The sequence below is a fragment of the Schistocerca serialis genome, chromosome 6, assembly GCF_023864345.2.
Source record: "Schistocerca serialis cubense isolate TAMUIC-IGC-003099 chromosome 6, iqSchSeri2.2, whole genome shotgun sequence".
Lineage (NCBI taxonomy): Eukaryota > Metazoa > Arthropoda > Insecta > Orthoptera > Acrididae > Schistocerca > Schistocerca serialis.
Window position 1 is genome coordinate 173,890,991 of NC_064643.1, and position 26,566 is coordinate 173,917,556.

Sequence of the window (26,566 nt, forward strand, 5' to 3'; positions counted from 1 at the left end):
CAACGTTGATTTTCATAAATTCAACTTCTCCGTCGCGTATCTTTTCCTTATTTTTCTCTTTATAGACTTGCCGTGTCAACCAGTCCCCAGGGGGAAAAAATGTAACTTGTTAATATCCCAGAACGTTGATGGACAAGAAATGTATGTATTCCTGTCGATTCACATTCACGGGAAAGTTAGGTTCGACTGACACGTCACTTGACAACTAGAATGTGCAGTGCCCCGTTCACGCTTGGAGAACATGCCCATAATTGTAGCCAAAAGAATGTCTTCTAATAATACTGGAAGCTTGTAATACGCTACGGCAACACCACTGGCCAAGTCAGCTGAATGTCAATAATACTACAAGCACGTATATACAGAGAAGTAATCTCCAAAACGTGTGTCCACAAAGACGTGTGGGGTTTTGTTGAACATCGATGTGAGTTACTAGTGTTATTGATACCGTCACGGATGAAAGTTGCTTTATCTGTGAACAGTACTAATGATGTTACCGGCGACAAAATTATAATAATCTACCTTCATAGCCTCTCGATGTTGCTGAATACCTTGTAAATTGTAAGGACAGACACCACACATACACAATGTTCGCCATATTCTTGTAGGTTATGTGGAGCACCGAAGCGTGTGGAAATTCTACACGTGTTTGCTGATGGGTAACATTCCGCTGTGTGAACGATATCGTATCAGCCACACGATGTTCATTTGCATGTTCAAATGAAATACAACTGCTAGATGCTCCACCAGTCTCATACAACTTAAAGAATCTGGTACGCTGCGGTAAGGAAATCGTATATGGTGTTCTCTGCAAGCAGCAACTGTGTTTCCACTACAGAGCACGTATTCATATACTATAACGGTGTACTCAGCACTTGCAAATATGTGAGACATTCTTGAACGATATAGAAGAAGTCTGCAACGGACTACAGTCACAGCTACAGTTGAAAAATTTGCTATCTAAACGCAAGCACATCTTCGTACCTTGAACTTCAGGACAATAATGGCTATTGATTAATAAACCCATACAACCTGCTGTACCAAGGTACCAAGACGCAAAATGAAAACTTTTCTGTGTTAACAAGCTGTACATCAAAAATATTGGATGCACATTATATTGAATATTTTATTCGAATTACTCTGTACTAACACCCACTGCAATACGCTGTGTGTGGGAATGTGCATATATATATATATATGTGTGTGTGTGTGTGTGTGTGTGTGTGTGTGTGTGTGTGTGCATGCGGGCGTGCACACATGCGTTCTGATAAATAATAGCAAAATTAATTTCATAGGTGTTTACTCAATCGTCGCTAGAACCAGATCCTCGTGCCGTGGCGCCCTGTCGGATGACGCCTTCAGAAGCTCGCTCGCGATGCTTGCTCAGATGGTTCCACGTCACAACAGCTCATCACCACTGCCTTCCGAGGAGGGCGACAGATGTCGTATAGTAGAGGGGATGCGTCGCATGGAAGCCGACTCAGCCAAAGACTTACTGTGCCAAGTAGCTCCAGAGGTCCTGGACTCTGAACCAGACAAATGGTATGTAACATAGCGAGAGCGTAAGGCTTTATAAGATACTGCCATTCTTCACTCTTCCCTCCATAAAAAAGTGAAATTCCAAAATGAGTCACCGATAACTGATAAACCAAGTATGGTGAGCTCGACACTCACTTAACATCACTCCCAGCCTATACTGTCGCAGTTTACAGATGCGGTAAGGATTAACAGGCTGCTAGGATTTGAAAACCAACTACCCATTCAGTCTCCGACTGTGTGAGGTGACTGCAGCATGCCTACTGGCAATGGGTCTCTGATCAATCTGGAGAGTAGATCAGACATTAAAAACAAGATGTTGAAGAGTTTCAAAACAAGAGTATTCTGAAATTATACAGAATATTCAACTAGAGAAAGCCTTCACTGATGTTAAGCAATACTGATGGAACACAGACCCTGTATGGATGCCTTCGTTTAGAAGGATTCGTATATGACAGAGATAGAATGCTGAATCGTAAGATCTACATCTACATCCATACTCCGCAAGCCACTGACGGTGTGTGGCGGAGGGTACCTTGAGTACCTCTATCGGTTCTCCCTTCTATTCCAGTCTCGTATTGTTCGTGGAAAGAAGGATTGTCGGTATGCCTCTGTGTGGGCTCTAATCTCTCTGATTTTATCCTCATGGTCTCTTCGCGAGATATACGTAGGAGGGAGCAATATACTGCTTGACTCTTCGGTGAAGGTATGTTCTCGAAACTTTGACAAAAGCCTGTACCGAGCTACTGAGCGTCTCTCCTGCAGTCTTCCACTGGAGTTTATCTATCATCTCCGTAACGCTTTCACGATTACTAAATGATCCTGTAACGAAGCGCGCTGCTCTCCGTTGGATCTTCTCTATATCTTCTATCAACCCTATCTGGTACGGATCCCACACTTGTGAGCAGTATTCAAGCAGTGGGCGAACAAGCGTACTGTAACCTACCTCCTTTGTTTTCGGATTGCATTTCCTTAGGATTCTTCCAACGAATCTCAGTCTGGCATCTGCTTTACCGACGATCAACATTATATGATCATTCCATTTTAAATCACTCCTAATGCGTACTCCCAGATAATTTATGGTATTAACTGCTTCCAGTTGCTGACCTGCTATTTTGTAGCTAAATGATAAAGGATCTATCTTTCTGTGTATTCGCAGCACATTACACTTGTCTACATTGAGATTCAGTTGCCATTCCCTGCACCATGCGTCAATTCGCTGCAGATCCTCCTGCATTTCAGTACAATTTTCCATTGTTACAACCTCTCGATACACCACAGCATCATCCGCAAAAAGCCTCAGTGAACTTCCGATGTCATTCACCAGGTCATTTATGTATATTGTGAATAGCAACGGTCCTATGACACTCCCCTGCGGCACACCTGAAATCACTCTTACTTCGGAAGACTTCTCTTCATTGAGAATGACATGCTGCGTTCTGTTATCTAGGAACTCCTCAATCCAATCACACAATTGGTCTGATAGTCCATATGCTCTTACTTTGTTCATTAAACGACTGTGGGGAACTGCACCGAACGCCTTGCGGAAGTCAAGAAACACGGCATCTGCCTGTGAGCCCCTGTCTATGGCCCTCTGAGTCTCCTGGACGAATAGCGCGAGCTGGGTTTCAGATACCGACGATGGTGAGAAAGAAAGTGACCACAGTGAAATCTCATCAATGGCTAGCGCAGTCAGTATTAGATGGTCGCACTCGTCAAGCGAATGAGGCGGAATATGTACTCGAGCTACATTACTTTGCTTATTTCAGGGTGATAAATGCTGTAACAGAGACGAATCTGTGTCGGTCGAGGTCGATCCGCACCGAAGCTTAAAAAATGATTGGCTTTGGAAGAGGAACCGCCTTGCCGTAGCGGATACATCCCTTCCCGTGATATCACCGAAGATAAGCGGTATCGGGCGTGGCCGGCACATGGATGGGTGACCATCCAGGCCGCCATAAGCTGTTACCTTTTTTAGGGGTGTATTCAGCCTCGCGATGCCAATTGAGGAGCTACTTGACGGAATAGTAGCGGCTCCGGTCAAAGAAAACCATCGTAACGACCGGGAGAGCGGTGTGCTGACAAGACGCCCCTCCAATCCGCATCCTCAACTGAGGATGACACGACTGTCGTATGGGCTCGATGGGCCACTTGTGACCTGAAGACAGAGTGCTTTGTGATTTGCAGGAGCCGGTGCCCTGACCCTTTATGTCTTCGGAGGTGCCATACTCCAATGCGGGTCCGGCGGCAAAAACATCGAGTTGGTGCCAACTATGTGGAGGAACTCGAGCCAAAGCTTACCCGTTGTCACACAGTGAACTGACCATGTTTTTTGTCAACAGAAGTTTCTACATGAACGTTCTGTTAGTAGTGTGTGTATGCTGCTCGAGGCAGCAAATTCAAAGTCACATTGTAACCTGATACCCTGCCCACAATTCTTGGGCAGTTGCGCATGGTGTATTCAACCAGATACCAATCATGTATCAAGGTACTGACCTCTTTCCACGCCTCTAGGACAATTAGTGTCTCACTAAAAATGGCGGGAAAACGGTCGTCATGCGTCTATTGTTGGGCATATGAAGACCAAAACCAAGATCTTGCCATTGAGATAAATTAATTTAAAGATTTAAAACTGGCTGGAAATCAAGTCCCCCCTCGCTATCTCCTCATCAGTCTACGAGTACAGGATGACTTAGAAATAATGGACTGGCCGCTCTGGCCGAGCGGTTCTAGGCGCTTCAGTCCGGAACCGCGCTGCTGCTGCGGTCGTAGGTTCGAATCCTGCCTCGGGCATGGATGTCTGTGATGTCCTTAGGTTAGTTAGGTTTGGGTAGTTCTAAGTCTAGGTGACTGATGACCTCTGATGTTAAGTCCCATAGTGCTCAGAGTCATTTGAACCATTTGAACAAATAATGAGGAAACAAATTCTATTTCTCCTCTCCCAATGATATAGGTCATGACTTAAAATTATTTGAAAATAAAGTCCCTCCTGCCCTCTCGCACTTTTCTTACTAGTTCCGCTGTGTGAACTCAGTAGTGATAAGATCATCATGAAGTGCAGGCAGCAGATTTACAGCACTTAAAAATGGTGCGTAGTATTATCACAATGTGTGATGTAAGACACTTTGACATAACAGTGTGATGAGGAAATTCGAAGGGGTGCAATTCAATTGCAATTATTTACTGATGTCACGACATTTTCTGTAACAACTCCAATACATGACCACTTCTCCTTGTTATCTATCATTTCGACAAGCGTGTACATACACATAGAAGACATAATCAAATCTGCACTGTAAACAATTACCTCTAAACAACCACGAATGTATGACCACTTCCTATTGCTACCTACCATTTGTAAAGTCGAGTATGTACTCACACAAATTAAGTTTTCACTGCAAACCTCCAAATAACCGGCAGCTACATAAAAATGACTTCGTACTGGGTTAAAACCAATGATGTCACTATAAGACTACATTGAGAAGGTGTACAACATAGGACTGTAGTAGACTTGTAAATAATGGTAGGGGTATTCGAGTTGGAGCGTTTCTACAGCCAAGTATTTAATGATGAACACAGACACTGTATCATTAAACTGCACTGTAAGTAATATTGTTGTTGTTACCACCATAGGATAGAAGTGGCATAGAAGTGTGCACTTTATTTAAAACAAACAAAAAGCACCCCATGGATCCAAACACTGACTTCTGTGGTGCAAACAGTTGCACTTTTTGCTTGTTTCCATGTCTAATATTAGACCTTAGTGTAATAGTTACTCTGACTGCAAAAAACAGTGTGAATCAGACCCCTGTATTCTTTGAATCACTGCAGCCGCCTAAAGCCCGACCGCCGAGTACTGTATGGAGGAGTGAGTACCAGGTCGAGTTCATAATGTCGCTGAACCAAAAAGAGAGACTGCTTTGTGCTTTGTTCACTACGTCAAAGTGCGCAGTATCATACCTGTAGTTGGTGCTAGGGGTCTCTTTCCTTTGAACACTTCTATGTTGCGATTCACAAATATTATGTGTATTAATGAAAGGAATGAACACGTCACTAAGAAGTGGCGAAGCGCTATTTAATTATTAACAGCGCTATTATGAGTCATTATCTTTGAGGTAAAAACCTGTCACTGTTAACGCGAAAGAGTCTGCTTATTCTTCAAGGCGATTGGAATGATTAAATTATAAATCGAAATCCATTGACTCCGTTCCATAATTATTTTTCAGTTGCTTACATTTCTTTGTGATTTTGAGGCATAATATTGAACATTATGTGCATGAGGCTGACCTATTACGTACTGTATTAGCGTAAAACAACTAGTTCTCGAACAAGATTTCAAAATCTGTCTCGCTGACGTGGCCCCATCCCCTCTCCTCTTCCCTCAACATCGACATTCCTCGAAGAGGTCGTCTCTGGTTGTCACTCTGCTGAACCGTACTTGGCGCTCAGGCATTAGGCGGTTGCAGAGGGGTGGAGCGAGTGATCACCAGGTGACGTGCGTGAAGTTTAAAGGCTGTACGTTCAGAAGATCATAAGAGAGTAGTGTCAGAATTGTGGCCCAAATTTTCGCGCGGGATTCGATTGCTGTCGCTGATACCTTGTTGTCGTGCTTTCTTTTCCGCAAAATACACGGTCAATTTGACGTTTCCTTGTGAGGGTATTTCGCCTGTCCCATATACGCATCGTACACACCAGATGGCAAGGTTTTGTCGTGCCTGGCCATCCCTAAGCTATCTGTAGTTGAGACTATATTATGTCTACCCCTGGGGCCTTTCTCTACTTAGGTCTTTCACTGCTCTATCAAATTTTGTCGCATTATCGTATATCCTATCTTCATCCACATGCTCTCCCAATTCTATAATATTGTCTTCAAGTTTAGCTTCCTCGTATAGACCCTCTATAAACTCCTTCCACGTATTAGCATGTCTTCGTTTAGGTATCGTTTATCATCCGGGCTGTTGGTTTTAATACAGATGCTTGTCTTTTCTCCAAAGGCCCCTTCAGTCTTCCTGTAGGTTGTATCCATAATTTCCCTAGTGGCATGTGTGCTTCTAAGCTTACTTACACTACTGGGCATTAAAATTGCTACACCAAGAAGAAATGCAGATGATAAACGAGTATTCATTGGACAAATATATTATACTAGAACTGACATGTGATTACATTTTCATGCAATTTGGGTGTATAGATCCTGAGAAATCAATACCCAGAACACCCACCTCACGCCTGGGCACTGAGTCAAACAGAGCTTGAATAGCGTGTATAGGTACAGCTGCCCGTGCAGCGTCAACACGATACCACAGTTGATCAAGAGTAGACTGGCGTATTGTGACGAGCCAGTTGCTTGGCCACCACTGACCAGACGTTTTCAATTGGTGAAAGATCTGGAGAATGTGCTGGCAAGGTCAGCAGTCGCACATTTTCTGTATCCAGAAACGCCCGTACAGGACCTGCAACATGCGGTCGTGCATTATCCTGCTGAAATGTAGGGTTTCGCTGGGATCGAATGAAGGGTAGAGCCACGGGTCGTAACACATCTGAAATGTAACGTCCACTGTTCAAAGTGCCGTCAATGCGAACAAGAGGTGACCGAGACGTGTAACCAATGGCACCCCATATAATGACGCCGGGTGATACGCCAGATTCGAATGTGGGTTCACCGCGATGTCGCCAAACACTGATGCGACCATCATGATGCTGTAAACAGAACCTGGATTCATCCGAAAAAATGACGTTTTGCCATTCTTACACCCAAGTTCTTCGTTGAGTACACCATTGCAGGCGCTGCTGTCTGTGATGCAGCGTCAAGGGTAGCCGCAGCCATTGTCTCCGAGATGATAGTCCATGCTGCTGCAAACGTCGTCGACGTGTTCGTGCAGATGGTTGTTGTCTTGCAAACGGCCCCATTTGTTGACTCAGGGATCGAGACGTGGCTGCACGATCCGTTACAGCCATGCGGATAAGATGCCAGTCGTCTCTACTGCTAGTGATACGAGGCCGTTGGGATCCAGCACGGCGTTCCGTATTACCCTCCTGAAGCCACCGATTCCATATTCTGCTAACAGTCATTGTATCTCGACCAACGCGAGCAGCAATGTCTCTAGAGGAACGGAGGGTTCCAAATGATTGGAAAAGAGCACAGGTAGTCCCAGTCTTCAAGAAGGGTCGTCGAGCAGATGCGCAAAACTATAGACCTATATCTCTGACGTCGATCTGTTGTAGAATTTTAGAACATGTTTTTTGCTCGAGTATCATGTCGTTTTTGGAAACCCAGAATTTACTATGTAGGAATCAACATGAATTCCGGAAATAGCGATCGTGTGAGACCCAACTCGCTTTATTTGTTCATGAGACCCAGAAAATATTAGATACAGGCTACCAGGTAGATGCTATTTTTCTTGACTTCCGGAAGGCGTTCGATACAGTTCCGCACTGTCGCCTGATAAACAAAGTAAGAGCCTACGGAATATCAGACCAGCTGTGTGGCTGGATTGAAGAGATTTTAGCAAACAGAACACAGCATATTGTTATCAATGGAGAGACGTCTACAGACGTTAATGTAACCTCTGGCGTGCCACAGGGGAGTGTTATGGGACCATTGCTTTTCACAATATATATAAATGACCTAGTAAATAGTGTCGGAAGTTTCATGCGGCTTTTCGCGGATGATGCTGTAGTATACAGAGAAGTTGCAGCATTAGAAAATTGTAGCGAAATGCAGGAAGATCTGCAGCGGATAGGCACTTGGTGCAAGGAGTGGCAACTGACCCTTAACATAGACAAATGTAATCTATTGCGAATACATAGAAAGAAGGATCCTTTATTGTATGATTATAGAGAAGATCCAAAGAAGAGCGGCGCGTTTCGTCACAGGGTTATTTGGTAACCGTGATAGCGTTACGGAGATGTTTAATAAACTCAAGTGGCAGACTCTGCAAGAGAGGCGCTCTGCATTGCGGTGTAGATTGCTCGCCAGGTTTCGAGAGGGTGCGTTTCTGGATGAGGTATCGAATATATTGCTTCCCCCTACTTATACCTCCCGAGGAGATCACTAATGTAAAATTAGAGAGATTAGAGCGCGCACGGAGGCTTTCAGACAGTCGTTCTTCCCGCGAACCATACGCGACTGGAACAGGAAATGGAGGTAATGACAGTGGTACGTAAAGTGCCCTCCGCCACACACCGTTGGGTGGCTTGCGGAGTATAAATGTAGATGTAGATGTAGATGTAGATACGATAAACCGCAATCGCGATAGGCTACAATGCGACCTTTAGCAAAGTCGGAAACGTGATGGTACGCATTTCTCCTCCTTACACGAAGCATCACAACAACGTGTCACCATGCAACGCCCGTCAACTGCTGTTTGTGTATGAGAAATCGGTTGGAAACTTTCCTCGTGTCAGCACGTTGTAGGTGTCGCCACCGGCGCCAACCTTGTGTGAATGTTCTGAAAAGCTAATCGTTTCCATATCACAGCATCTTCTTCCTGTAGGTTGAATTTCGCGTCTGTAGCACGTCATCTTCGTGGTGTAGCAATTTTAATGGCCAGTAGTGTATAATCATAATGCTTTAATATCAGTAACGAAGTCGTCGTGGCTACTTTAACGTTCAGGGTGAGAGTGAGAGAAGACAGTGGATGTGATTAGAGCAACGGGTGATCTTCCAAGGGGCGCAGCCGCTCGGGTGCAGCCTGGCCTGACAGCTGCCCTGCATTTCGATGAAGCTGTATCGCCTACAGAAGTACAGCGCCCGCGTTGGACAGCCGCTATGGATGAGGCGCCGCTGCACTGCCCACCTGGCTGTCGGCAATGGCCCAAGATTGCAGACATCAGCTGCTCGAGCACTGCCGCTGCGGGAGTCACCCACCTAGCGGGCTACCGTGTGTGCTTGACTTCCCCAGCCTTCTGCTGCATCACTAGAGGAAGAAGAACAAAAGGTGCCATGCGGCACACTAACCTACTCAAGGCCAATCAATGGCGCCCCTCCTACCCCTGTTGTGCCCCGCAGAATCCTGGTTCTTAACGGGCGTCAAGACACGAGTTGCGAATCATGCCGCACTACGCCGCTAGTGAGACACGTCAGTTCAAGAATGGATCTCACATTACAGCCTGTCATTGAGAAAAGGCGTATCTGATACCTTGTATGATGTATCATGCAGCGTAACTTGCTGTGACAGTGCGAGAGAGAGAGAGAGAGAGAGAGAGAGAGAGAGAGAGAGAGAGAGAGACAAAGATATTGTTTATTACTCTGTGGCAGTCAGCGCTCACATAATTATTCTTAGGAGATAGAGCTTTTGTTCTTCTTAAGAGTAGAAAATTTTAGGAGAGGAGAGCCATTCTTGTGATGTAAAAATCGACGCCATTGCGAGTTTTTGATTCACATTGTAAAATATAAGTGTATATGGAAGGAAATCAGTTAATAGAACAATAAAATATTGTTCATTTCAAGAAGGTACGTGTTATTATACACCCAGCGATATACTTCTATTGTTATTTACTAATAAACACCAGCTTGAGAACAGTTCCGACGGGAGCGTTCAGTTCTAGTGAAACAGTTCGATGTTTTCTTCGGAAAAGAAGTCACTTCATGGATCATTCAAATCCACAATAGTACCTCGACATTTCTCAGAACTGAAAGCAATCTGATTGCTATGCAACAGAGACCCGAAGAGTATTTCTCCGTACTTTGGTTATTTAACGAAATCGCTGTAATTGCTGTGTAAATTTCGTTAAAGAATTTTATTTGCTTTTAAGTTAATTTTGTTTACCTTACTTTCTTTGCGTGCGAACTTTGTTGTAGAACCTCTCTCTTATTTACGTGTGGTAATAAAAATTTTCACTTTCAAAGAATTACGTACATTTAAAAATTACGTGAACTCATATTAACTGATTAAGAATATTTGGTTGAAAATTAAATTTTTCACATCATTCGGCCTTGGCACACATTTTCTAAATGCAGTGGATTTTTTGTTAAATATTTTTACTGAATTCTTTCCCGGCGTTAGCTTTTGAACACAAGATTATCACTATTAGCAGAAAATGGTTAATTATTACCAAGCCGACATTTAATTATCACTAATCAAACCTACTTCACTATACATTAAAGTTATTTGAAAGAATCAAAATTGTTAAATTTCAATGTTAACTATCCGTCTAAGAATGCACAAATGTGTAACTATTTTTTTTAAAAATCTCAGTCAGTCTCTGGATCGCTGTAAAAGAAGAACATTCTCTTAGTTCACTGTTAATGTTTATCTATCTGTTCCCGATTTATGGGTTTGGTTGATTTTTCCTTTAGCGGAACAATTTTTTAAATGTGCCGCCGCTGCAAATCGATCGGTCGTGGCACAGCCCAGCAACACCGCTAAAAAAATGCTGAAAACTCTTTAAAGAAATATTATAGATGACATGGGCAAGCTAATTTACATTAATAATACACACTTTTGATAAATTCTGATATATTTAGATCAAACAATAATTGAACTCACATTAATTTGTAACGCCTCCTCTAATGGCGGCTAAATCTAGACAGAGACAAAAGAAGTCTACCCATTCACCAAATACATCGATACAGCTTCCTACCGCTTTCAGCTCTAAACGAGGAAGACCAAAGAATACATAGTGCATTGTGCTTTTATAGTATTGCTGACTATTAACATTTCTTTGTAATTTTACGACATTATTTCCCTCTGGCTGAATTTCACATCTCAGATATTGACACAATTCGCAATTACATATTTAATATAGAAATATTACCATCCTAAATACAGAGGGAATATTACTACAAAAAATATTACAATAATAACAAATGTCTTTTACACAAAATTCAATAATATTTTTTGTTAAATAATTACATTATATACAAATTGCTCAGAGTGGCGTATATGGTACAAATAAATTTCAGTTTGTTAATGTGTGAGTTTGCCAGGGAACGTTACAGTTACCACTTTCAGCTCAACACGGTATCTGCAGCATCTGGAGCAGATTTCTACAACATCGGAAGCGCGTAATCGCTATCAGTTTCACACATCGCCCTGTGTACGCTGTATGTATTTACCCTCTGAATGCTCCCGTCGGAACTGTTCTCAAGCTGGTGTTTATTAGTAAATCACAATAGAAGTATATCGCTGGGTGTATAATAACACGTACCTTCTTGAAATGAACAATATTTTATTGTTCTATTAACTGATTTCCTTCCATATACACTTATATTTTACAATGTGAATCAAAAACTCGCAATGGCGTCGATTTTTACATCACAAGAATGGCTCTCCTCTCCTAAAATTTTCTACTCTTAAGAAGAACAAAAGCTCTATCTTCTAAGAATAATTATGTGAGCGCTGACCGCCTCAGAGTAATAAACAATATCCTTGTCTGTCTCTCTCTCTCTCTCTCTCTCTCTCTCTCTCTCTCTCTCTCTCTCTCTCTCTCGCACTGTCACAGCAAGTTACACTACATGATACATCATACTGGATCGTCTGTTTTAACACTGGCTATTATACTTGTCACTTAATGTAGAAGCTTGGGAAAGCGACACGCTAACAAATCTGCGTGTCTAGTCTCATCAGTGTGGCTGTTTACTCTGATGCCGTGGTCAGCGTGGTGTGTGGGCTATTTGACTGTGAGCATCTGCATTCATATCCATCCGTGGGGACCGCCCAGGATACGGTGGCCGATGTGCAGTGACAAATTTTCGTGCAAAGTACTGGGAGAGCTCATTCGTTTTTTCGTAAGGGGAGGCCGACTCTGTTTGCCACCTTTCGGCCAGTTGGTGATGACAAAATCGAGGCGCGCGCCGTGCTATCTTCCTCAAACGATTTTACATATAATATTTGATAAAAAATTTCCCGTCTGCGTTACTTTTAGCTTTATATGTCAAATCCATGATTCGTTAATGGTCATAGTTACTGCGATATTTATACGGAAGTAAGACATTGCGCCAATTTCGAAAAAGTTTACATAAAAATGAGGTCCATATGTTTCTGCGTTTGTTGCATATTACATAATATGTTAATACATATGAAATTTAGCTAACATATTGAAGCCCCCCATGAACCATGGACCTTGCCGTTGGTGGGGAGGCTTGCGTGCCTCAGCGATACAGATAGCCGTACCGTAGGTGCAACCACAACGGAGGGGTATCTGTTGATAGGCCAGACAAACGTGTGGTTCCTGAAGAGGGGCAGCAGCCTTTTCAGTAGTTGCAAGGGCAACAGTCTGGATGATTGACTGATCTGGCCTTGTAACAATAACCAAAACGGCCTTGCTGTGCTGGTACTGCGAACGGCTGAAAGCAAGGGGAAACTACAGCCGTAATTTTTCCCGAGGGCATGCAGCTTTACTGTATGATTACATGATGATGGCGTCCTCTTGGGTAAAATATTCCGGAGGTAAAATAGTCCCGCATTCGGATCTCCGGGCGGGGACTACTCAAGAGAATGTCGTTATCAGGAGAAAGAAAACTGGCGTTCTACGGATCGGAGCGTGGAATGTCAGATCCCTTAATCGGGCAGGTAGGTTAGAAAATTTAAAAAGGGAAATGGATAGGTTGAAGTTAGATATAGTGGGAATTAGTGAAGTTCGGTGGCAGGAGGAACAAGACTTCTGGTCAGGTGAGTACAGGGTTATAAATACAAAATCAAATAGGGGTAATGCAGGAGTAGGTTTAATAATGAATAGGAAAATAGGAATGCGGCTAAGCTACTACAAACAGCATAGTGAACGCATTATTGTGGCCAAGATAGATACGAAGCCCACGCCTACTACAGTAGTACAAGTTTATATGCCAACTAGCTCTGCAAATGACGAAGAAATTGAAGAAATGTATGATGAAATAAAAGAAATTATTCAGATTGTGAAGGGAGACGAAAATTTAATAGTCATGGGTGACTGGAATTCGAGTGTAGGAAAAGGGAGAGAAGGAAACATAGTAGGTGAATATGGATTGGGGGACAGAAATGAAAGAGGAAACCGCCTGGTAGAATTTTGCACAGAGCACAACATAATCATAACTAACACTTGGTTTAAGAATCATGAAATAAGGTTGTATACATGGAAGAACCCTGGAGATACTAAAAGGTATCAGATAGATTATATAATGGTAAGACAGAGATTTAGGAACCAGGTTTTAAATTGTATGACATTTCCAGGGGCAGATGTGGACTCTGACCACAATCTATTGGTTATGACCTGTAGATTAAAACTGAAGAAACTGCAAAAAGGTGGGAATTTAAGGAGATGGGACCTGGATAAACTAAAAGAACCAGAGGTTGTACAGAGATTCAGGGAGAGCATAAGGGAGCAATTGACAGGAATGGGGGAAATAAATACAGTAGAAGAAGAATGGGTAGCTTTGAGGGATGAAGTAGTGAAGGCAGCAGAGGATCAAGTAGGTAAAAAGACGAGGGCTAGTAGAAATCCTTGGGTAACAGAAGAAATATTGAATTTAATTGATGAAAGGAGAAAATATAAAAATGCAGTAAGTGAAATAGGCAGAAAGGAATACAAACGTCTCAAAAATGAGATCGACAGGAAGTGCAAAATGGCTAAGCAGGGATGGCTAGAGGACAAATGTAAGGATGTAGAGGCCTATCTCACTAGGGGTAAGATAGATACCGCCTACAGGAAAATTAAAGAGACCTTTGGAGATAAGAGAACGACTTGTATGAATATCAAGAGCTCAGATGGAAACCCAGTTCTAAGCAAAGAAGGGAAAGCAGAAAGGTGGAAGGAGTATATAGAGGGTCTATACAAGGGCGATGTACTTGAGGACAATATTATGGAAATGGAAGAGGATGTAGATGAAGATGAAATGGGAGATATGATACTGCGTGAAGAGTTTGACAGAGCACTGAAAGACCTGAGTCGAAACAAGGCCCCCGGAGTAGACAATATTCCATTGGAACTACTGACGGCCGTGGGAGAGCAAGTCCTGACAAAACTCTACCATCTGGTGAGCAAGATGTATGAAACAGGCGAAACACCCTCAGACTTCAAGAAGAATATAATAATTCCAATCCCAAAGAAAGCAGGTGTTGACAGATGTGAAAATTACCGAACTATCAGCTTAATAAGTCACAGCTGCAAAATACTAACACGAATTCTTTACAGACGAATGGAAAAATTAGTAGAAGCCAACCTCGGGGAAGATCAGTTTGGATTCCGTAGAAACACTGGAACACGTGAGGCAATACTGACCTTACGACTTATCTTAGAAGAAAGATTAAGGAAAGGCAAACCTACGTTTCTAGCATTTGTAGACTTAGAGAAAGCTTTTGACAATGTTGACTGGAATACTCTCTTTCAAATTCTAAAGGTGGCAGGGGTAAAATACAGGGAGCGAAAGGCTATTTACAATTTGTACAGAAACCAGATGGCAGTTATAAGAGTCGAGGGACATGAAAGGGAAGCAGTGGTTGGGAAGGGAGTAAGACAGGGTTGTAGCCTCTCCCCGATGTTGTTCAATCTGTATATTGAGCAAGCAGTAAAGGAAACAAAAGAAAAATTCGGAGTAGGTATTAAAATTCATGGAGAAGAAATAAAAACTTTGAGGTTCGCCGATGACATTGTAATTCTGTCAGAGACAGCAAAGGACTTGGAAGAGCAGTTGAATGGAATGGACAGTGTCTTGAAAGGAGGATATAAGATGAACATCAACAAAAGCAAAACGAGGATAATGGAATGTAGTCTAATTAAGTCGGATGATGCTGAGGGAATTAGATTAGGAAATGAGGCACTTAAAGTAGTAAAGGAGTTTTGCTATTTGGGGAGCAAAATAACTGATGATGGTCGAAGTAGAGAGGATATAAAATGTAGGCTGGCAATGGCAAGGAAAGCGTTTCTGAAGAAGAGAAATTTGTTAACATCCAGTATTGATTTAAGTGTCAGGAAGTCATTTCTGAAAGTATTCGTATGGAGTGTAGCCATGTATGGAAGTGAAACATGGACGATAAATAGTTTGGACAAGAAGAGAATAGAAGCTTTCGAAATGTGGTGCTACAGAAGAATGCTGAAGATTAGATGGGTAGATCACATAACTAATGAGGAAGTATTGAATAGGATTGGGGAGAAGAGAAGTTTGTGGCACAACTTGACCAGAAGAAGGGATCGGTTGGTAGGACATGTTCTGAGGCATCAAGGGATCACCAATTTAGTATTGGAGGGCAGCGTGGAGGGTAAAAATCGTAGAGGGAGACCAAGAGATGAATACACTAAGCAGATTCAGAAGGATGTAGGTTGCAGTAGGTACTGGGAGATGAAAAAGCTTGCACAGGATAGAGTAGCATGGAGAGCTGCATCAAACCAGTCTCAGGACTGAAGACAACAACAATAACATTGAAGCCGGTCACGGTGGCCGAGCGGTTCTAGGCGCTTCAGTCCGGAACCGCGCGACTGCTACGGTCGCAGGTTCGAATCCTGCCTCGGGCATGGATTTGTGTGATGGCCTTAGGTTGGTTAGGTTTAAGTAATTCTAAGTTCTAGGGGACTGATGACCTCACATGTTAAGTCCCATAGTGCTGAGAGCCATGTGAACCATTTTTTAACATACTGAAATTTTCTTTAGAGTTGCTTGGAGGTCTCTCTCTCCAATCTCAAGAGCATTGATCTGATGTAGTAGACTCATTTTCGATCGTGCTGCTCCAGCGATAAGGCCAGAGTGAAATATCCACATCATTCCTTATATTTCATAAACGGTTTCAGATATCGAAACGAGATTTTGGCAAATGATAGCAAATAAAGAGGAAAATATTTTACCATACGGCTATTATGCAAAATCTCATTGTCCAGCACGTTATTCCACTCACTGCGGATTTTTTCGATAAAAGAATGGAATTTGTGTGTGTAATCGATAGCTGGTGAAACTAGAAATGCTACGAGTTTTGGCACAACATCAGTAAAGACATTACACGTTTATTTCTTACGAAGGATGTGCAAATTTTCAAATGTGTGTGAATTCCTAAGGGGCCAAACTGTGACGGTAATCGGTCCCTAGACTTACACACTACTTAAACTAACTTACGCTAAGAACAACACGCACACCCATGCCCAAGCGAGGACTTGAACCTCCGGCGGGAGGGACCGCGAAATCTGCGACGTGACATCTCAAACCACGCGGTCACTCGGCGCGGCAAGGATGTGCAGTTTCATAAGGTATTGGCCTTACTTTTCCTCAGTTCCTCAATAGTAAACCAATGTTTCAGACTTCTCTCGCAACTGTACAACATGTTAGTGAGTTAACACTGGGTAAACTCCGCCAATTTTTGGCAGAAGAAAAAAAAAATTAACAGGGCAACAAGAGAAACGTGTAGGCTTCACTCAAAGTCCGCGACTCATGAGGCTTCTTTGAAAGTTAGAAATGCTTAACAAGCCAGGCGAAAATAAGTCGCTGAATTTTCAGCGAAATTCCTTCTACATACCAACGAAGCAGAGGTGATAGCACTTTTTGAATGGTCACCACGCAAGGGTGCCTGGACCGACTGTACTTAATATTTGCAAAAAATGTGAGTGTAGGTTTGAGTTTAAAACAGCACTTCCCCTCGAGTACTCGTAATTTCCCCTAAAGTGTCTGCCAGAACCCCCACCACTATCTGTTCTACCCACGTGTGCCCTGCCTATTGCGCATCTACCGGCCATGGTACTCCCCCTGTGGAGCATCGCGGTCTCAGGCGTCTTGCCACGGTTCGCGCTGCTCTCCCTGTTAGAGGTTCGAGACCTCCCTCGGGCATGGGTGTGTGTGCTGCCCGTAGCGTAAGTTAGACTAAGTAGTGTGTAGGCCTAGGGACCGATCTTTACAGCAGTTTGGTCCCGTAGGAGCTTACCACCAAACTCCAAAATTTCCACGGTATTCTGCACGGACACTGCCAAGGCGTAGTGAGAGGTTTTTTTTTTTTTTTTTTTTATTTTTTTTTTTTTTGTGGGGTTTAAGGGCGCTCTACTACTGAGGACATTAGCGCCCAGTCACAGTTGTTAGAGCACATGGAATCTAGTAGAACTCAAGGGGAGGGGGGGACACCAGAAAGTCCTGACAAAGATGCAGATAAAATAAATAAAAAAGTTAGATGTCTTTGGACAAGCCAGTCAAAGTTATAAAACGCAGAACACGAGCAGCTGCTCGAGCGTCATTAGCTAAAATATCCGGTAAAGTAGATGGCAGGGACAGGACAACACGAGATTGACTGAAGCGGGGACACGACAATAAAACATGGCGCACTGTTAATGCTTGACCACAAGGGCACTGCGGGGCTGGGTCACCGGAGAGCAGGTAGCAGTGGCTAAACCGGCAATGCCCAATCCGCAACCTGGTCATAAGGGCGCCTTCTCGACGTAGTGAGTGTAGGGGCGGCCAGAATTGTAAAAACTCGATGCAGGTTATTTTGTGGATGTGGATGGTGACTGACTATAAGTGAGTGTCTCTGTTGTGCTGAGATTGGAAATGAAACGTAATTTACTAACATGTTCATTTACTTTTACATTCATATTTCTGACATGAGTGACATTTTTTGTTTAATTCTTAGTTTAGAATTTAATAAAATTTTCACAAATTTCTGTATTAAATTTTACAATAAACACTGCACGTAGCGTTTCAACTTAAGTGGCTATTTTTCTGGTATCCACATGATATTAAATACTTGTTCTGTAGGTGCGTTCATACCTAGTAAACGGAGTAGGTACTGGGCGATGATCAGACAGTTTTTATCTTGTATTTGCCGTTCATTAAGTTTTTCGAATACCTGTAATCACCGTCGCTCGTAGTGCTTTTCATCTCTTCAGAACATAATGGTTCACGTAATTTGAGACGCAACTTACTTCGACGAATAAGTTACCTTCTGCTGTTGTCGAAGGCATCTGCAGAATTAACTGTTGGTATGTCTGCTACACGTCAACCCATTTCAGGCGTCCAGTTATATGTTTCGAATTTACTGTACTGATGAATATATTTCTATAGGCGCTGGTTGGAGCTGTGACAGGCGTTACGTATGTTCCCTACAAAATAATTTATGTCAGTTTACCCGCTCTCCGCAAGCTTTTTTAACTCGTTCACTGTGTGCAGAGTAATAGATTTATTTCCTAAGCGGTTTCTGCAATTTTTTGTCAGATCCACAAACAAGAGAGAAACTTCTGTAAAGCTAATTTTGTCTCCACGATCATTTTCACGGAATCGTTAAATAATACACCCTGAATGTTTACTAATTTTAGCCACAGCTCCGAGCATTCAGTAGAGAAGAATGCATTTAGTGGTGCTGGACATTTTTTGCGATAAGAAATTACGTTTCAGTGGTACATAGATTTGCAAGATTCTCTCAACTGCAGGCGAAAGTGCAAGCTATCTTGTTTTGCTATATCCTAAAATTCTATGTACTGCATCGTTGTCTCTTCGTGAAAATATTTGAGAGCTTCTACATGCACTGTGCATATACAAAAGTACGAATCGAAAGTACGAATATATCTTCGTAGCAATATAATGTCCGCTGGTACAAATCTACTGATGTTTGTGTAGCGTGGTGCGCAATGTGTGCTATGCACCCCACATAAACCCCTCCTAAGCCCTCTTGAAGCTTTAAGAAAACGTTACATTGTCCTTCACTCTGAGCACCAGAATTTACATTGGGCTTATCAGCACAAATTCCAGCCACTTCCTCTTGAAGATCGTGCTTTTCAAGCATGTCGATTAAATTATCATATGTACTGAATGCAGTTTCGCCAGGTAAAATCAGGATATCTAATATTATGTCGTTAATTCTAGTTGTAAGATAGAAGTACTGCACCAGCATTGTAAATATTTTGACGACTTTATGGTCTGAAATATACGTAAATGTGCAGATAAATTCGATATAAAACTTCCTGGCAGATTAAAACTGTGTGCCCGACCGAGACTCGAACTCGGGACCTTTGCCTTTCGCGGGCAAGTGCTCTACCAACTGAGCTACCGAAGCACGACTCACGCCCGGTACTCACAGCTTTACTTCTGCCAGTACCTCGTCTCCTACCTTCCAAACTTTACAGAAGCTCATTCTGGAAATTCGATATAATTAAGATCTGTCGTCAGAGAAACTAAAGAATACGGCACAACCACACTCTATACAACAGCATCGCTCTTAGTTTTCCCGCAGTGAAACTTCTTTTCAAACACTTTATGAATTAATTTAGAAGTGCACTTCACCGGTCAAAACTCTGTGACTTACGGTGTGGAAGGCTCACAACCTTCGGCTCTTTCAGGTTGTTGATCGCTGTATTTCTCTCGTCGAAAGCATGTTGACAGTGATGACGATGCACTTGCAGCGGTCAGCGCTTTTTTATGTTTGTGAGGCATTAGATGGCGTTGTATATCGTGTTCGCCAGCGTAAGGTACGGAAAACGTCCCTTTGCATATATTGCGTGGTAAATCCGAAGGTGGTTAACATTTCTGTAAAAAAGAAAACTCTTTTTGAAAGTCTTGCGAGAATTTAAAATTTCGCTTTTTCGCAGTCGGTGGCATTGCTAAGTGGAACAAGCAGACTGCTTCACGGAAATTGGAGAGACATGCAGACACAAGTTAACAAAATTTAGAATTATACTAATACCTTCAGCTGCTGACGGAAGTTGATATATATCAACGGGGACAGGTGAAAATGTGTGTCCCGCCCGGGACTCGAGCCCGGGATCTCCTACTTACATGGCAGACGCTGTATCCATCTGAGCCATCGAGGGCACCGAGGATAACGCGACTGCAGGGACTATCTCGCGCACGCCTCCCGCGAGACCCACATTCTCATCTTGTATGTCCACACACTGCATTCGTAGTGTCCCACCCCAACACACTCATTACTCGTGGAAGACATTCTTACCAAGTCCCGTAAGAGTTCGGGGAATATGTATGCATCCGCACAGAAGAAGATGGTCATGGCCGGTATTGGCAGAACTATATATGTATATGAATGTAAGTAACAAGTTAACAGTGTCGTGTCACCGAAAGCGAGCTGAGTGATTTAATCCCCAAACAACCGCTTCGCGGTCTTGTTGATCAGTCCGCTGCCAACTTCAGTGACTCACAGTATTCGCTATTTTACTTATGCTAATTGTGTTGTATTACAACACTCTTAATTCAGTATCACTATCTTTTCTACATTTAAAGGTGATCGACTTAATAATTCGCTTTCAAGAATGCGTGTTACACCTGTGCGAAATTTAGCCGATAGCCGCTGCGTGGAACGACGCAGGAACAACCGTAGGTTGCTGGCGCCAGTGTCAGCATTGTCTCTCTCAGATTCCCGCTCCAAGCAAGACCAGGTAACTTCCCATCCGCATCCCACGCGTAACAGACTAGTCGGCCAACTTTTCGTGGGAACTGTACTGGCGCTTTTGCACCATGCCTAAAACATTGCTATTGAAATGGGAAATTACTGTCTCTTAAGTGGCGACAAGACTTTCCGGAAAATATTGAGCCTAACGGATTTCAAATGCTTCATTCACTGGTTTGCCGTCCGCGGTGGCCGTGCAGTTCTAGGCATTTCAGTCCGGAACCACGCGACTGTTACGGTCGCAGGTTAGAATCCTGCCTCGGGCATGGATATGTGTGATGTCCTTAGGTTAGTTAGGTTTAAGTAGTTCTAAGTTCTAGGGGACTGATGACCTCAGGTGTTAAGTCCCACAGTTCTCAGAGCCATTTGACCCATTCACTGGTTTAATACACATAATTTATAAACCAATATTTGATACAAATTACATAAACTTCGTCACAGATTTTAATATAACATAATAAATACACTGTAATAAATCGAGCAATTACCCCAAGGAACAAGTTACTTTTTAAAAAATTATTTGCATTTATAAGGGCGATGTACTTGAGGACAGTATAATGGAAATGGAAGAGGATGTAGGTAAAAGATGAAATGGGAGATATGATACTGCGTGGAGAGTTTGACAGAACACTGAAAGACTTGAATCGAAACAAGGCCCCGGTTGTAGACAACATTCAATTAGAACTACTGACAGCCTTCGGAGAGCCAGTCCTGACAAAACTCTACCATCTGTTGAGCAAGATGTGTGAGACAGGTGAAATACCCTCAGACTTCAAGAAGAACATAATAATTCCAATCGGAAAGGAAGCAGGTGTTGACAGATCTGAAAATTACCGAACTATCAGTTTAATAAGTCACGGCTGCAAAATACTAACGCGAATTCTGTACAGACGAATGGAAAATCTGGTAGAAGCCGACCTCGGGGAAGATCAGTTTGGATTCCGTTTAAAATGTACAAATGTGTGTAGACTCTTATGGGACTTTACTGCTAAGATCATCAGTACCTAAGCTTACACACTACTTAACCTAAATTATCCTAAGGACAAACACACGCACCCACGCCCGAGGGAGGACTCCAGCCTCCGCCGGGACCAGCCGCACAGTCGATGACTGCAGCACCTCACACCACTCGGCTAATCCCGCGCTGCTTTGGATTCCGTAGAAATACGACTTATCTTAGAAGCTAGATTAAGGAAAGGCAAACCTACGTTTCTAGCATTTGCAGACTTAGAGAATGCTTTTGAGAGTGTTGACTGGAATACTCTCTTTCAATTTCTGTAGGTGGCAGGGGTAAAATACAGGGATCGAAAGGTTATTAACAATTTGTACAGAAACCAGATGACAGTTATAAGAGTCGAGGGACATGAAAGGGAAGCAGTGGTTGGGAAGGGAGTGAGACGGGGTTGTAGCCCCTCCCCGATGTTATTCAATCTGTATATTGAGCAAGCAGTAAAGGAAACAAAGGAAAAATTCGGAGTAGGTATTAAAATCTATGCAGAAGAAACAAAAACTTTGAGGTTCGCCGATGAGATTGTAATTCTGTCAGAGGCAGCAAAGGACTTGGAAGAGCAGTTGAACGAAATGGACAGTGTCTTTAAAGGAGGATATAAGATGAAAATCAACAAAAGCAAAACGAGGATAATGGAATGTAGTCGAATTAAGTTGGGTGATGCTGAGGGAATTAGATTAGGAAATGAGACACTTATAGTAGTAAAGGAGTTTTGCTATTTGGGGAACAAAATAACTGATGATGGTCGAAGTAGAGAGGGTATCATATGTAGACTGGCAACGGCAAGGAAACGTTTCTGAGGAAGGGAAATTTGTTAACATCGAGTATAGATTTAAGTGTCAGGAAGTCCTTTCTGAAAGTATTTGTATGGAGTGAAGCCATGTATGGAAGTGAAACATGCACGATAAATATTTTGGACCAGAAGAGAATAGAAGCTTTCGAAATGTGGTGCTACAGAAGAATGCTGAAAATTAGATGGGTGGAACACATAACTAATGAGGATGTATTGAACAGGATTGGAGAGAAGAGGAGTGTGTGGTACAACTTGACTTGAAGAAGGGATCGGTTGGTAGGATATGTTCTGAGGCATCAAGGGATCACCAATTTAGTATTGGAGGGCAGCGTGGAGGGTAAAGATCGTAGAGGGAGACCGAGAGATGAATACACTAAGCAGATGTAGGTTGCAGGAGGTACTGGGAGATGAAGCAGCTTGCACAGGATAGAGTAGCATGGAGAGCTGCATCAAACCAGTCTCAGGACTGAAGACCACAACAACAGCAATGCAAATGATTAACAGGGGCAATAACGTAGAACAGATGGGTTACCAATATGCAAGTTCCCCTGGATAACATGAATACACAGAACCCAATAATGCACAGTACAAACTTTAAAACCTATTTTTAGATAACAATGGACATGAGTCGTCCTTTAAAATAGAAACTTTCGGTTTGATTTAAACAAATAACATATATTGCTGCTTTAAATCGACAAGGAAATTTCCCTACATTCGTGAAAATACTTAGACATATTTTCAAAGAAATATTGATCTAGAAAAACGAATTTAGCGGTGATAAATCGGCGAATAGAACGGCGATGGAGACCTCGGGAAGCCCTGAAAGCTGACACTCATGGAGTGCCTAGAAAACCGACATGTCTAAAAAAAGACAATTTAACTTGCCCAAAATACGGGTGAACGGAAATGCGGCTGGCGCCCTGCCTCGGCCAACGCAGACTGCCGCGGATATGTGGCGGCGAGAGAGCATATACACCGCGGCCGTGCTTAAGGCACCAGGATTGGACGCTAGCGGGACCAGCTTGGCCGCTTCCATACGAACCCCGTCACCGATAATGTATACTATAAAGTGCCGCGGATGACAACTAAAGAAATGTCCCGTTACGAAATGAAATGGCATCTCAGACCATCATTCTTGGTTGTCTGTTCATATGGGTGGCGACAGTCGGTTTGATATCTCACTGCTGTTAGTCTCCAGACAAGTCTTCAGTCGGTGCTGAATTTGAAGCGTGGCTCACCACGCAAGACAATCCTACTCCAGTCAATGAGACTCCAGGCCGAATAGTCGTCTGGAGACGCCCCAGACGTCAGTGGGATACCAACCGCCCGTCATAACGCCCGACGCCCAGGAGTGACGGTTGGGGGCCATTTCGTTTCTACATCTACATCTACATCAACTTTATATGATCATTCCATTTTAAATCACTCCTAATGCGTACTCCCAGATAATTTATGGAATTAACTGCTTCCAGTTGCTGACCTGCTATTTTGTAGCTAAATGATAAGGGATCTATCTTTCCATGTATTCGCAGCACATTACACTTCTCTACATTGAAATTCAATTGCCATTCCCTGCATCATGCGACAATTCGCTGCAGATCCTCCTGCATTTCAGTACAATTTTCCGTTGTTAGAATCTCTCGATACACCACAGCATCATCTGCAAAATGCCTCAGTGAACTTCCGATGTCATCCACAAGGTCGTTTATGTATATTGTGAATAGCAACGGTCCTATAACACTCCCCTGCGGCACACCTGAAATCACTCTTACTTAGGAAGACTTTTCTCCATTGAGAATGATATGCTGCGTTCTGTTATCTAGGAACTCTTCAATCTAATCACACAGTTGGTCTGATAGTCCATATGCTCTTACTTTGTTCATTAAACGACTGTGGGGAACTGTATCATTTCATTTCAGGACCCCTCTGATTGCCATGCGCGGCACCCTTACGTCAAAGCGATGCGTCGACGGTGTTTTAGGCCCCATTACGTCGTCCTTCATTGCAAGCCATCCTGTCCACAAATGTCAGAAAGATAATGACCGTCCACACATGGCAAGAGTGTTTACTGCTAGTCTTCGTGCTTGTCAGACCCTACCTTGGCTAGCAAGCTCTCCGGATCTCCCTGCAATTGTAAGCGTTTGGACCATTGTGGGCAGAGCCCTGCATAAACATCTGGATTTTGACGATCTAAACACGCAACTGGACAGAATTTGGCACGATATTCATCACGAGAACATTCAACAGCTCTATTAATCAAAGCCAAACCGAATAACTACTTGCATAAGGACCAGAGGTGGATCAACACATTACTGACTCGCTCAATGTTTGAAGCTCTTTCTCTTGAATAGATCGACCATGCTTTTCTGAAATTGTTTTATTTTCCTGTACATGTTCGTCCTGTTGTGACTGACAATTCGAAATTTCTCACTAACACAACGTTTATTTATGTAAGTTTACTAGTTTGATGACTGAACAACAAAAGAAACGTAACAATAACGATGCCAGCAAAAGTTTCCTAACTGAACAAACAGAAGTTATAATTTTCCACAAAGGTTCGAGATAATACACAGACACACACACACACACACACACACACACACACACACACACACACTAGTAAAAGTCCAAGTCAGAGACGAAGACGTAACCTTCAGCGATCGATGTCCACGTGGTCGGCATCCGGAGTGAAAGTGAACTTTGGGGCTGGTTCTAGCGCCTAAATAGCTGTCTTTACCCAATCAGGTTTTCGCGCAGTGATACTTCTTGCAGGCCGTGGCTCGAGCTCCCATCTGCAGGAAGTAGACCTCGGAATGTCTGTTTCAATTATCTTGTATGTAAAGAGCCAGTTTTTACCATGGTGCTTTTGGTACGCCTTGGACATAGACAACCCCGTCCTCTGTGGTGTACTTTTGGTTGCCGCCCATCAGGGGCTACCTTGGCTCCGGCATAGCATGTCTCATATACTGATTTCCATTCCATTCGGTTAATGATTTCGTGGGGGTCTAAGAGCGTACATCTTAGGTAAGCAACAAATATACTTACAGTTAACTGTTCCTGTTAGAAAATGTACTAAGGACGGAACTGTAAGCTTTCAAGGTGCAGTGTCAAATCATTGATGTAGTATGCTTTTAATATCACCATAATTATTTTCTATCGTTACGTGGTATATTAGACTACCCATGTCGTTGTAAGACTTTTTCACATTTTTTAACATATAATGAAAATTAGAATCTACAAAGAGTTTACAAACGTCTATAAAATATTAATAGTAACCATCTGTACTGCTATTTGCTTATGAAAGACTACTTTAAGCAATTTTAATTCAACTGTTTCTGAATCACATTTTGTTAGTTCCTTCACATCACTCGTTTTTTGCACATTTTGCATTGTTTTGCGGAATTTCAATTATCCTCAAGTCAGAAGATAACTTTTTTAAAATTTTTCTTAGCATTCACGTGTTACACATCATAACTGTTTGATCCAGGCAGCTTGAGAGCATGACCATTGCGTTGATATTTCTGTAGAATAAGTTAAATGTAGGAAAGTACTTTGAAATTCTGTAGTGAAACCCAAAATTTACCTTATTATATAATGTGGAAGTTACCGAGCTCGCTGATGGTAGTTGATGGTACAGTTTTCTCTGAACATAATCGTGAATCAGAGTACTCAGGAACCGCATCTACAATATATGTTACGTCTGAATCATCAGGTATACACATTACATCAAAATCATCGACGAACAAAAATGGCTCTGAGCACTATGGGACTTAGAGCTACTTAAACCTAACTAACCTAAGGACATCACACGCATCCACGCGCGAGGTAGGATTCGAACCTGCGATCGTAGCGGTCGCGCGGTTCCAGACTGTAACGCCTAGAACCGCTCGGCCACACCGGCCGGCCATCGACGAACATATACGTAGAATCTGAACCAGGAAGGTTTCGCACACA

General features: G+C 42.8%; 1 protein-coding gene across 1 annotated transcript in view; it reads left to right on the forward strand.

The window, feature by feature from the left end:
- The window catches only part of LOC126484063 (uncharacterized), a 115,862-nt gene that overhangs the window by 23,792 nt on the left and 65,504 nt on the right, over positions 1-26,566 (forward strand). The window contains exon 2 of the mRNA XM_050107424.1: positions 1,293-1,539. Coding sequence (XP_049963381.1) covers positions 1,293-1,539 — 247 coding nt within the window. The remainder of the gene's footprint in view (positions 1-1,292; positions 1,540-26,566) is intronic.